Source organism: Podarcis pityusensis (assembly GCF_964106645.2).
Source record: "Podarcis pityusensis genome assembly, chromosome: 17".
In the NCBI taxonomy this organism is placed as follows: domain Eukaryota; kingdom Metazoa; phylum Chordata; class Lepidosauria; order Squamata; family Lacertidae; genus Podarcis; species Podarcis pityusensis.
The window spans coordinates 3,260,662-3,274,533 of NC_138042.1; the positions used below are offsets into that span (position 1 = coordinate 3,260,662).

The 13,872-nt window shown below is 46.4% G+C and overlaps 1 protein-coding gene across 10 annotated transcripts in view; it reads left to right on the forward strand.

The window, feature by feature from the left end:
• Nucleotides 1–13,872, forward strand: part of L1CAM (L1 cell adhesion molecule) — a 96,800-nt gene that overhangs the window by 57,626 nt on the left and 25,302 nt on the right. For all 10 annotated transcript variants that reach the window (XM_080987417.1, XM_080987420.1, XM_080987421.1 and 7 more), the window contains 7 exons: nucleotides 361–527; nucleotides 1,814–1,973; nucleotides 2,070–2,198; nucleotides 2,871–2,968; nucleotides 4,187–4,384; nucleotides 5,649–5,719; nucleotides 12,140–12,359. In XM_080987417.1, the coding sequence (XP_080843543.1) occupies nucleotides 361–527; nucleotides 1,814–1,973; nucleotides 2,070–2,198; nucleotides 2,871–2,968; nucleotides 4,187–4,384; nucleotides 5,649–5,719; nucleotides 12,140–12,359 (1,043 nt within the window). The remainder of the gene's footprint in view (nucleotides 1–360; nucleotides 528–1,813; nucleotides 1,974–2,069; nucleotides 2,199–2,870; nucleotides 2,969–4,186; nucleotides 4,385–5,648; nucleotides 5,720–12,139; nucleotides 12,360–13,872) is intronic.

Consider the following 13,872-nt stretch of genomic DNA (forward strand, 5'->3'; position numbering starts at 1 on the left):
TCTCATCTTCTCTGTGCCAAAGCTTAGGGTTGAGTGCCACTGAGTAAGTGTAGTAACTTTTATTTGTAAATGAAAAGGATGCCTTATTTGTGTGGAGACGGTGAATATATGCTGTAAGTTCTTTATTATTAGCATCAATCTGTCATAGCAAACTTTAATTGCTCAAAACTGAAGTTCCAGTATGCACTGAAATCTCTCCTGCGAAACACTGACACCTTCTGCCTATGATGTAGATCTTAAAATCATAGGAATCCCTCTGGAATTTTTTTGTTTTTAAGTGACAGCAACACTAACCATATTGACAACAGAGCATTTTCTCTTTCATGCGCTTGATGTGCCTCCTCTTGCTCTTACTTCCAGGCTTACAGAAGGCATGTACTCCATCATGGAAGATTACCGGAGCTTTCTCTTCACAAACGGAACCCTCCAGCTTGAGAAAGTCCAGCGTGAGGATGCAGGGAACTTCACATGCTTTGCTGAGAATGATCAGAACAATGTCTCCATCGTTGCCCACCTTTTTGTCAAAGGTGGGAGCAGATTTCCCAGAATGCACCACACCTCTCAGATGGGTTATGAATCTGAAGAGAAGTCGAATAGGAAATAGTAAGGCATAATAGTAAGGCATAATGAGGCTTGATGGGAAGATAGCAGTCATAGGTCATTGAGGTATGATGAAATTGAAAAATAGGTCTTCCACTTTCCTGCCTTCTCCAGCCTGAGCAGTCACACTAAAGGTAAACAGAGAGAAAGGCCTCAGGGGAAGGGATCAGATCTTACTTTGTGGGGTAGACAGTTTGGTGTCAGATGTTGGACTACAATTTCCATCCTCCCCCTGACCACAGACCACAGTGGCTTCGGCTCACATTGCCCAGCAACCAGGCCCAGCCCGCCCATGAGGCAGAATGAGACAACTGTCTTGGGCAGCTGAATCCTGCAGGGTGGAGCCCAGTGACCATCAGAATAGTGAGGAGAAGTAGTGGCAGTGGCTTCTGACAAGTTCTTGTGAGAGTTCTATGAGATGCTGCTGGAAGCTGCACTGTGTGACCTTCGTAAGTAAAGATTTGACAGGAGCAGCACCCTTCCTGTTTTGCCTCAGGTGTCAAAATGGGAGGGGATGCCCCTGCCAGCAACATATGGAGGGCACCTCATGGACTACATTCTGCCCACACTGAGCTGTCAGCCACAGCCTCTAAGGCCCTTAGTTGAACATCTCCATCCTCCTGTATAGCCAGCTCCTCAGATGGATTTTATAGATAATACTGAAGTTTTGTATGTTGCTCTTGCTTACCCAATGAAATTAGGAGATGATTCAGGTTGTCCTGAGTCTCCTGCCCTCTTCTGAGAAGTGGAAAGAGGACCCTGTCTTGGTAACCTCACAGTAAGAATGATAGCTCTTCTGGGGTGGCAGCAAATCTTGGTTTTTTTTCATGCTCACATTTTAGATTTGCCTTTTGTCTTGTATGTTGAGGTCTGCCTAAAATTAACATATTCAGGCCACTGCCAAGGTAATTTAAATCAGAGCAGCTTTAGGAATACTCGGTTTGGGGTGCCATTCAAGGTAAAAGTGTGGGAAACAGGTCAAAAGTGGTCACCTAGTTCATTTCAGTGAGGTGTGTGCAGGAGAACTTCTTAACATGTTGCATTGCCTGAGAATTTGTTGCCTGGCCCTGTCTGCAACGGGAGGTGCTGAAGTCACACTGTGGAATGATAGGGAAAGAGAAGCCATGCAGGCTTCTGGAGATCTCATCCCTCCAACCATAGCAAGGCATGGTGGGGAGAGAGGACACGACTCCACATTCTGTCCCTGTTCCAGGAGCCACACAGTTTGAAGTGGAGCCTACAAACACAGAAGGGGAGAAGGGTGGCCATGTGACGTTCCATTGCAAAGTGGTGTTCGATGACACCATCCCAGGCCCTGGTCTTGAGTGGCACCGAAAAGGGCAGCTGGTTAAGGAGTCCGCTGACAATGACAAGTGAGTGGTGTGGGCAGGGCAGGGCAGGGTAGGGTTGTGTGGGGGCCTGTGGACTGAGGAAAACCACAAAGCACCCTTATTTTATCCACCTGCTAGGTATTTCATCAATGACACATCCTTGACCATCACTGACCTGGACTATTCTGACCAAGGAATATACACCTGCCGGGCTTGGACAGCTCTTGACTCTGTGGAGAAAAGTGCCAAGCTTTGGGTATATGGCAAGTACCAAAAAAGGAGAAATCAGATACGGGTTCTTTTACCTCTTGTAAAATGGTTGTCTTGGGTTCTTTAGACTCCAAACTTACTGAGAGAGCAAAGTGATGGTAAGTGAGGTAATGGCTGCAGCTGGTAGATTTGGGGCGCGTATTTTTGGTTTTTTATGTTTTGAGGTGAATCTGGTGTTACTATAAAAGGGAACTCAAGGTGGGGGGAGGGAGGGACACACACACACACACACAGAGAGAGAGAGAGAGAGAGAGAGAGAGAGAGAGAGAGAAGTGATGCTTCTTCTGACCGGGAGATGTACATAAACATTACACATCCTTCAACACGCCTCTGAAGGCACCTGTGAAGCTAGTTTTATTTGAGTCTGAGGAAAATGATACATGTGTGCATGGGAGAGAGAGACATGTTTAAAATACAAATATTTATTAACGAAAACTACTTCCATTTCTAGATAGCCCTATCAGTTAGTGAAATAATAACAACATTAATTATACCATGGGGTGGGGTGGGGAGAGACAGAGCTGCCATTTGGAATTTTAATCTCAGGATCCAAAATGTTTTGGGTCAACTCTGGGAAAACTGCTAAAGGAGATACAAAGAAGATTTGGGGCTTTCATCCTGTGGTCGCTCCCTCATCGTGGCTCACATGATGGTCTCTCTTTCAGGCAGTCCTGGCCCTGTGTCAAATCTGGAACTGTCGGAGCAGCAGGACTGGCAGGTGAAGCTGACATGGACACCAGGAGATGATCACAACAGGCCTATCAAGGGTAAGAAACAGGGCTGAGTGCACCGTGGTGCTTAGAGCCAGCATTGCCATGTTACCAGTTTGGAATCCTCACTCAAAGCCTCCGAATTCTTGGCTTTTCTTCAGAACTCTCACATGTGGGATGTGTTTGGGTTGGAGGGCAGGATCCAGTCATATCATGGGCAATGGCAGGCTGGGGAAACATGGGGGGGCAGCTATTCCCCCCACCAAATAAATCATAACCCTCAGATTTCCTGATTTCATTTTTTAAAAAACCTGTAGAACCTGATATGATGCAAAATGTGCACACACTATTATCTCTTTGTTTTGCAAAACTAGCCTGATACCCCTTTCAGTGTTTTACTTTGCCCTCCCCCAATTCCTGCCCATAAACTTTATCTTCCTCCTGTGCCCCTATTTCTTCCTTTCTCAGCAGCTCCTGAAATCACCTCAGCAGAATAACCATATTCCCCGGTGGTTTATCCACAGGTCCTCCACACCTAGCTGCATTTAAAACAAAGACAGGATAAATACTAGAGTTATCTGCAACCTGAACTTGTTTTACAAATTGAAAGGCATCTTTGGCCACGATTCTCTGTGGATGCAGAATGACATCTCTCTGCGGTTTCCCTGTGGCGAAGGCCCAATTATTATTTGCAATAGAAGGCAGGGTAGAAAACGAGATCATCTTGAAGCCAGGTGGGCCTTAAGGACCATGGCTGTAAATGCCTCATAGCACTTCCCTGCCACTACCAATGTATTTTGGCATTTAAACTGAGGTGCTTTTTGTACCTGGATCTGTTTGTAAAGAATCTCATTAGTATGCGCTTTAGACTCACAGCTCATTTTTGTAAGTATAGAACTAAACATCTCAAGTGTGACAAACAACTGTTAGAAAGTGCTTGTCTCCTGCAGGTATTCTTCTCAGAAAGCCGTAAGGGGTTGGTTCTGACTCCCTGCTGGGTTTGCTGCTGTAATATGTGTGAAGCAATGCAGTGCTTCATTTTAGATATACTTGGAACTGGAAGCTCTGTTTAAGTCACACATTTGCTCCAATGTTCTTTTCGTTGGTGTGTTCAGACTGGCTGCAGGAAAATGAACGCTTCTGAGCATGTGCAGAGAATGCATCTCTTTCCCAGCTGGCTGTGGTGGGGCTTCCCAGTCAAAGGCTGTGATGACCTTGATTATTTCTGGGAGGGGCTTAGTCTAACTATTGACATGGCCTTTACTCTCCCCACAGAGTATACTGTATTTTGTGACGAAAGCAACTTTGGGCAAGGAAAAATGGAAAAGTTAACCACTGTACCAGGAAACCAGCCGTGGGCCACGCTTCACCTTTCTCCATTCAGGAAATACAACTTCTATGTGAAGGCCAGAAATGATCATGGGGACAGTCCGCTAAATTCCCACCCTGTCAGCTATGTCACAAATCCTGCAGGTAAGGAGGCTGACAATGCCAAGGAGAAGCATGTTTGGTGTCATCGTTCCCTGTAGCAGGGCCAGCCCACCCATGAGGCAAGGTGAGGCGATTGCCTCGAGCGGCAGGATCCACAGGGATAGCAGATCCAGGCTCCAAGGAGGGCATTGCCCACTGCTGCCATGGTGGCAGCAGCAGGTACTGCATGATCTTTGGAGGCTGAATCTGTTGCTTCCTTGGCGGGGGGCCCCCCATGCCACCTCTACAGCGGCCTCTTGGTGAATAGGAGGGGCTGCTACTCTCCTCCCGCCCTTGTTCCAATGTAGACCTTTAAAGGCCTAAACAGCCTCGGTCCAGTATATCTGAAGGAGCATCTCCACCCCCATCATTCTGCCCGGACACTGAGGTCCAGCGCCAAGGGCCTTCTGGCGGTTCCCTCCCTGCGAGAAGTGAGGTTACAGGGAACCAGGCAGAGGGCCTTCTCAGTAGTGGCACCCGCCCTGTGGAACGCCCTCCCATCAGATGTCAAAGAGAAAAACAGCCCCCAGACTTTTAGAAGACACCTGAAGGCAGTCCTGTTTAGGGAAGCTTTTAATGTTTGATGCATTACTGTATTTTAATATTTTGTTGGAAGCCGCCCAGCCAGATGGGCGGGGTATGAATAATAAAGTATTATTATTATTATTATTATTATTATTATTATTATTATTATTCATTGCTCCTGATGTAGATCTTCATTTGGTCCTTCTTCCCTGGCAGTGGCAGTGGGGGGTGGCATTTTGTGTTTCGCCTCAGTTGCCAAAGTTTATTGAGCCAGCCCTGCCCTGTAAGAATCAACAGTGCTTGTGATACACAGACAAATGGGGCCCTGCAACAAAATGTTACAGCTCAGAGTGCTTCTGTTCAGGGCTCCAGCCCCACTATTCCATTCCTCCCCACACCAGGCTTTCCTCTCCCCCCTCCCCACCAGCCTGCAACAGGCAGAATTCCATAGCCATTGAACATGCACAGATCTTAATTGGACTGTTTTAAGGTTTTTCCTCTGTTAAGTCTCCTGTCTCCTAAATATTTTTTGTTTTTCTGAAAACCTTGGGATTTCCCCCCAAGCCTGCTGTTTCCTCTCTCATGAGTGATACTGTTTTGGCTACTCACAGCCCAAACGTGAGAAAGAGAGGGAACAAGTGGCTTGGCATAAGAAAATGCCACTGCCTGCCTCTTAGTCATGGTGGGTGCTTTATCTGAGCTGATATATAAGCAGACCTAACTGTGATCCATTACTTTCTAGCCCCTAAGCGGAATCCATCTGATGTCAAAGGAAAGGGGAACGAGACTACTAATATGATCATCGCCTGGACGGTAAAATATAAATACTCTTGCAGCCCTAGTCTTGGTATCCCTGGATCTCCTCCTCCTCCACAGTGTTAGTGGCATGGCTGACAGCAGCATGTTGAGCCATAGCTGTCAACTTTTCCCTTTTCTTGCAAGGAATCCCATTTGGAATAAGAGAATTTCCCTTAAAAAAGGGGAAACGTTGAGCAGATGCAAGAGTTGCTGTTGAATTTTGTCTAAACCTAAATTCTGAGGTGAATTTGGGTATTTCTGCAAGGCACACAAGCAATATGCTCCTGGAGGCCAGTTGCTTTGTATGTGTGTTGCTTTGTGTGGTCCAACTGAGCCACACATATTGTCTTCTTGTAATCTTAACAATAACCTTGTAAGGTTGGTCAGTATTATTATCTCCATGCCTCACATCACATATTCAGCACTTTGCTCTTGCACCTCTGCTGCAGCATTTGTCAATGTGCCTGCTAAACAATTCAGAACACAAAGAGCCGCTCACAGCATGGGGCGGACCTAACACAATGCATAGCGTGTCCCTAGCAGAAGCCACCAGTGGAACGAAATCAGGCAGACGTTAAGGTCTGAACGAAAGTCACTCAAGGATTTGTTTGTTTGTTTGTTTGTTTGTTTTGTTTGCATGCACCTTTATGCCACTTTCCCCAAAACTCAGTGTACAAACAAAAAAGTCAGGGCTTCATAATACTACATTTAAAGGCCCTTTTAAACAAAGTCAATCCCAAAGCAATCTAACATAACGAATCAACCACAGGCCATCCCGATTAAATTTATCCCAGCTGATACAAAACAAACATTTTTTTTAACATTCAGAGCATTTCACATACATGATCTCAGTATTCCTTACAACAACCCTGTAAAGTAGGCCAAGCATTCTTAACCCTTTATTACAGGTGTCAGGGGCACTGAAATGGAGGTGGTATTTGAACCGGCTCTGTCCAGCTCACACTCATTTCACTCTCAGTCACTATATTTAGGATTCTGGGAATAATCTTCCCCTGAGTGAGACGGGCCAATGACCCTCTTGGTTCTGGGGGATTCCCGCCACCCTCTTCTCCTTTCTTGGCACACATTTTGACTAATGGCGCTGCTTCTTCTTTCTCACTTCCTGTGTCCTCTGCAGCCCAAATTACATGAGGGAGGACCTGCATTCATGTCTCTCTTTTGTGTCCGCTATTCCAGCCCTGCAGAGCAAGTGTGTGAGAAAGAGAGAGAGAGTGAGAGAGTGGCCTCTTCACTGAGGTGGCACATGGAGTGTGCTGACCCAGGGTGCCAGAGTGGGGTGTTTCTATTGAGGCAACACAGTGCGCACACGCCACTTGGGCCTTTTATTATCTTTGCTCTGTTTGGGTTTGTTTGCATTCCCGTGCAAAGGGGCGGCATGTTCGCACTGCACTGTGTTTGCTGCCGGCATTGTCCCCAAATGCTTGCGCTTGCCATAATGATGAGAACTGTGGGCTGCGTTCCCAGAAGGGAGCTGGTGCCAGACGCTTCCGTTCGGGGAGGCAAATACCAAGTTCAGCTAGACAAATGTTATCACAATACAGGCGGTGGAGGGGACACTCTGTGTTAACCACAGCTGGCCTGGCATTGGTTGCCCCTCGCAGTTCAGTCTTGGCCCTGAGGGAGGGTTGCCATGTGGCTCCCATTTCCTGTTTAACCCAGGATGGTGGCTGCTGTCAAGAGGAATTATCTTCCTGATGATGACTTTTGTTTGGGACACCAGAGGGTATGGATTAGCATTCCCTCCCCATCAGAGGGCAAGGTTGCAACCTGTGGTGTATCACTTCAGCCTCTTTAGGGGAACTTAATGTGCCTGAATGCTCCCTCGAGTTAAATAAAGAAATTGCTGCATGAAGCAAATAAGCATGTAAGTTTAGAAACGTTTTCAGCATAAACTTCTCCCTGATGTTCTAGGGAGAGTTTTTCTCTCTCTCTTCTTTTTAAGTGGAAAGAACAGAAAAATGCATGTGTGTCATCATCCCTGTAGTCTGAAGTGGGTGCAGTCCAGGACTCCAACCCCACAGTTTGCCACATGCACCCACCTCTAGATACAGGTATGATGGCTGGTATCAGGTTTGTACCACGGTCAAGCTAAGTTCATGATGGAGAAGCTCATATCATATATAAGTTATGTCAATATTTATACTTATGATATGAGATGAACCATAGAAATAAGTTCAAATTCACACACCTGTTCACACCAGCATCTAGAGGGAGAAGCAGCATCTGTTGAGCTTCTGCCTGCTGTATGACTCTCAAAAGGTTGGTGACATCCTGCACCCACATCTACCTGAAAACTATGGCAACTACCCATCTAGTGAAGGAGTGGGAAGCAGCTTCTTATTTTTATTATTCTATTATTATTATTATTAAATTTATATACTGCCCTTTATCTGATAATCACAGGATGATTCACAACATAAAAATACAAAATGAGAACATAAGATACATAATAAAATGAGAGCAAAAGCAGACCAATAACTCCTCCTCCACAAACACATTTAAAAGGCCATAGGATTTTCAATCAGCCAAAGGCCTGGTTCTAGAGAAACATTTTTGCCTGGTGCCTAAAGATGTGTAGTGAGGATGCCAGATGAGCCTCTCAGAGAGAGCCTTCCACAGATGGGAAGCCACCACAGAAAATATCCATTCTCACGTTGCCACCCTCTGGGCCTCTCATGGAAGAGGCACGTGAAGAAGGGCCTCAGCTGATGATTGCAGGGTCTGGTTTGGTTCATATGGTCTTTGAGGTATTGCAGTCCTGAGCCATTTAAGGCTTTATTGGTCAAAGCCAGCATTTTGAATTGTGCCCAGAAAGCAATGGGCAGTTGGGCCAGGATCAGCGAAATATGCTCAAACCATCTTGCCCCAGTGAGCAACCTGGACACCAGATTCTGCACCAGCCAAAGTTTCTGAACCATTTTCAGCAGTATCACGTGTTGCAGTAAAAAGCCTGGCCTTCACTTGGCTATGAAAAGACAACGAGGATGGGACCTGGCAAATGTCCCTATAAAAGAACAGGAATTTACTTTCCATTCAGGCCGTGTGTACATCAGTATTTACTCCAGCTCCAGTGCGCCCCCCACTGTTGTTTGAAGCGAAGTACCCCTGGCATTAGCCACACTCCACTGTATTCTGCAGCTTTTTGAGGAATACTATTGAATCCACATTCCCTCAAACCAGGTTCCATTCAATTAGAAAATGAAAGGAGTGGTTAAGTTGAGGTGTGCACGCTGGAGACAGCTGTTGTGCATGTGCAGATGACAGCACATGCACAGCTGAGAGCTCCAGTGATTGGAGTTCAGCGTGGGGAAGCAAATCCGGTAATGGGCATGGGGTGAAAATATCCCCACCCCCAACTTGGTGTGTACAGAAGCATAAGAAATGAGCTTGAAACACAGCAGGGTTCGGGGGTGGGCCGGATAACAACCTTGCAGTGTTTAAAGTGACTAATTTTTACATAGCCTCAGTTTTGTGTTGCCCTGCTTCAACAGCAGCCTAAAAGGCACAGTAGATTGAAATTTACAGGTGAAGCATTTCCTAGCATAGAAACTTTAAGTGGTGAAGTGGGGAGATGAAAAAGGAAGGACAGCAGCTGTTCCAGACCCCAACAGGAACAAAGAAGGTCACAAGGTGCTAAAGGGCTTTGTATGGTTTATTTTCCAAAGCATTCGAGTTTTCTGCTGTTCCATGTTTCAGGTGTAAGAATGCTTTATGCAGGGCAGTAAATTACTTTTTGCATCTCAAACGAGACATTGCCTTATTTTGTAGTGGGTAAAGAAAAAAGCCAACTCTGTTGTATTTGTTTCAGCTTAGAGGGTCTTCCCAGAGTGAGATCTTTAACCCAGGGTAAAACTGGGAAAGAAGCCCAGAAGCGTTGAAAGCTCCATAGCCTCGTAAGAAGTTTTGTGAACAGAAGCATTTAACTGGAAAGTTCTCCTTTGCTTTGCTCAGCAGGTGATAGCAAGTGGACCAGTCTCTTGTTAGTAGTGAGGGAGTAGCACTGAGTAAAAAGAAGTGATGGGGAGTTCTACTCATTGGCATCTAGTAGCTTAAATTTCAGCCTGTGTGGGATTTTTCGCACAGGGTAGAACTGGGTACATAAAGCCCATTTTATCGCACAGAAAGACAAAGGGTGGAATTCAGTGTTGCGCTGCAGAGATTGTTCCATCAGCACAAGCCTTTCGACCTGCGCAGGAATACAGTCTCCGTGTTCCTTCCTTCTGTGGGTTCTCCTGACCCTCCAGAGTGGAACTGGGGAAGTGGGGGCACATGGGGAGGAGAGCAGGGAAAGCCCCGCTGTGCTAGTGCTAAATGAACCACATTCTTGAATCCGGCCCAAGGAAATCTGTTATTCAGGAGGCAAAAAGTTCATATTGTTTCTGATGAAGAGTTCTTACACTTGACACCCACTAAGGCATAACAAAAGCAAAAATGGAGTGCTCTTGAAAACAAACCATATTGTTTCCTTCTGCACCTTGCGAGGTTTGCCTCCTTGTGCGGGAAGTCTTGGAGGAGCAAAGCATTGCCTTTTCGGTTTCTGCTTTAGGCAGTGATTAAAGTCGCAAGAGCCAAAGGTCAGTGAAGAAAGGTGTCAGGCCCCATAATTGTTGAGAGCCTAGCAGGGCTGGGTTTAGGTTTGATGAGGCCCTAAGCTCCTGAAGGTCATGGGGCCCTTTATATGTCCAGCTGTCCATTTTTCAACAACAAATTGTCGCTGTTTTTTGTGTTGAATATATGCTATGGTAATTTATGGACCTAATAGGTATCTAAAGCCATTTGCCACTGTTGCTGTATGTAGGTTTTAATTTATTTGTTTTTTATCTTATATTTTGGAAATGTACATCCAGTTTTTTCCATTAATTTTTTGGGGGGCTCCCAAGAGAGTGGGACCCTAAGCTATAGCCTGTTTAGCTTATATGTAAATCTGACCCTGGAACCTAGCATGGAGTGGGGAAGATAGAGCCTTTCCTCAGGTGGGGCCCCCTTGGTCTTCTAAGCCACGGCCTCCCCCTGCTGGACCCTTGGAAAAGTGTGGCACTTCTGACGCAATGTTTCTCTGGGGCCGTGTCCGACTTTTGGAGCTAAGACCACACATCAGGAGTTAGAAAGATACGCTTCCAGTGTCTGGGCTGCTGGTCAAGCCCTTTCTCCTGACCCCAATGCTCGTGCATCCCTTTGACCAGGAGGGGTGGGCGGGCGTGGGAAGAGGATGCAACAGTTTCCCTTCTTTTCCGGGTGGGGCAGCCAAGCCCATACCCAGACATCCATTTAACTCAGCTCCTGCTGTGATCCTTCTGCTGGCTTCTCTCTTGTATGTGCAGGGCAAGCGTTTACTATTGCAAACAGAGGAAGAAGGTGGAGAAAAGGTCTGGGGTGGGCATGGACAGGAGCTCCTTGTTCTGTGCATTTGAAAGTAAACCACTGGTTCTCCAGCTGCTGTCCTGGCAGGCTACAAGGAATTCCCTTATATTTTTCAAGCATCCCCACTGCAGGACTGGGGCCTCTCGTGCTGTGGCCTCAGGGCCTCAGGGCTGAAGGAGAGACAGCAGCTAAAAAGGCAGACCTAGGCCAAGGCAATCTGAATTCAAATCTCATTGGGTGCTTCTTGAGTAGGTCACTGAAGCTTTCCCTGCAGAAACCCGCTCTTTAAACTGAATTGGAGCAAAAGGCAATCCACAGAAAGCCCGAATTGTCATTTGTTGTGATTCAGCTTTAAAGAGTGGGTTTTCCTGGGAAAGCGCTTGGACACGGAGCATTGGACCTGTGCCTGGGCGGAAGGGGGTTACAGCTAAGGGTGGATAAGTCCAGAGTGAAAGGGGGTCTGCTTTTCCATTTTCTCCCAACACCAGGGTTGCCAAAATAAAGGAAAGAAAAGTACTTCATCACTTAACCATAACTAGCACAGAACTCACTATCATCAGATGAGGTGATTTTAATCTGTTTTAGTATTTTAATTTTGTTTTGTATGTTTTAAAGTATGGTTGTGAATTTCCCTCCATTTTATTGTTTTGTCTTTTTTGTAGACTATTTGAAGTTTTCTTTACAATCAAACAGTGTATAAATTTTATTAAATAAATAAATGGAATGAAAACAGCCCGTAAGGTTAGGTGGCTTCCCCCTGATCCCTCCCCCAAGGATCACACGATCTCATGCAGGATACGTCTTAGCCAAAGAGTTTAGCCGTGATGGTTTAACGTGGCAGCTGCAAGAACAGAGGCAAAAAGAGCTGGGAGAAGCCGCAAGGGAAGCTCCATGCATTTATTGCTCTGCTTCTGAGCACTAGGAGACACCTGGCTGGTTGCTTTTGGAGTAGACGGGCTCTGGCCTGATCCAGCGCAGGTGCCCTGATGCTCAGCATTGCTGTTCCCCATTCCTTTACCTCCTCTGACCCCACCCTCACCCCTTCCCTTTCAGCCCTTGCCTCGCAGGGAGTGGAACGCCCCAATGCTGAAATACCTTGTGCAGTGGCGACCACGGAACCACGAGCAATGGAACACGGTGGAGGTGGAGCGCCCCCCTGTGGTGGTGACAGACACCCCTGTCTTCTCGCCCTATGAGATTAAAGTGCAGGCGCAGAATGGCTTTGGCAAAGGACCTGAACCGCACACCACTCTTGGCTACTCTGGGGAAGGAGGTGAGTAGGGAGGAAGGGAGCTGCTATTGTGAAAGGGGAGATGTAGTGACAAGCGTGTCCGTTTGGATTTTTACCCATCGAGGCCACCTCAGGTAGGAACACCTCAAACAAAGCCAGGTTAAAGCCAGCAGAACACCTTTTCAAAAAGGCATATTTTATCATGGGTTTCTTACAAGGATCAGAAAAAGAGGAAAATGAGCTCAGCCGGAGACAGGAGCAAGATGCAGAGGATCCAAGTTTATTGTGCAACAGGTTCAAGGCGACATTGAACAGCGAGGAAGGGGTGACATGAACTTTTAAAACTTCCCTCCATGTCCCAGGATACAGTGCCAAAATACATCACGGTTACATCATGAATACATTAAGAAGAGGTTGGGTTACACAGGTTACATCATGAATACATTAGGGAGAGGTTGGGTTACAGAGGATTAACATATGGAGGAGGGAGGGGGAATATGCAGAGCTGAAGATATGCACAGGTAAGTACATCCTGAGTACCAGTGATGAAAGAACAATGGTCCAGGTATGCATAGTCTGCCACCTGGCACTGCCCGGAGGAAAGGCTTGGCAGAGTGATTTGACGGGATTAGGGTCTTCCTGTGTGTACATGACGCCTCGCTTGAGGGATTATGGTGGACAGTGGAGGTGTCATGGAGTCCTAGAGAAACTGAGCAGATTGGCACCAAAAGCAAGAAAATCAGTGCTTGTGCAACGGTGTGGGGGCTGAGGGGTCCATGTGGGGCCGGGTGCCCTGGAGGTCATTGCCTTGGACCCTCTGGTGACCGGCGGAAGGGGTGAAGAAGACATGCCCCCCCCCTCCGTATCAGAAATATATGTATTAGGAGAAATTTGTACTAAAATGCTGGCACATTTTTGAGGACTTAAAAAAAAAGCACCTCCTCACTTGTCATATTGCTTTCCAGAACAATTAGGTCCACACCCAAGTATCAGGCCTGGCCCTGCCATTAGATCAGGGGTGGGGTGGCTAACCTTTTGGGGGCCAAGAATTGAACTGACCTATGGTCAATTGTCCAGTGTAAATGTAAAAGTGGGCATGGTAAAAAAAAGGGGGGAGGAAAAGGATGCATGGGTTGGATGAGGGACAAAAACCCCTTTTGACATCATAAATTCATAACAGGGCACCTTTGAGAACAGTCAGTAATTTTATAAAAAATTAAATTATTATTTTTAATTACAAATTTGAGGGACCTTGGGGTCACAAGAAAAAGTGTGTGTGTTTGTGTGTGTGTGTGTGTGTGTGTGTGTGTGTATGGGCATGGGTTTGAGAGATTGATCTTTTCTCCCACTTCTTTCCCCGGGAAAACCTGCTGTTTACTGCTGAATCGGGACAAACATCAATTGGGTTCTCTGCAGATCGCTGTTTGTTACGATTCAGTGGTAAACAGTGGGTTTCCCCAGGGAAAGCGGGGGAGAAACAACCCCCTCTCTCTTGCACCCTTGACTAGAAATCATGGGACAAACAGAAGTGTGGATGAGCCCTTAATGTGATTTT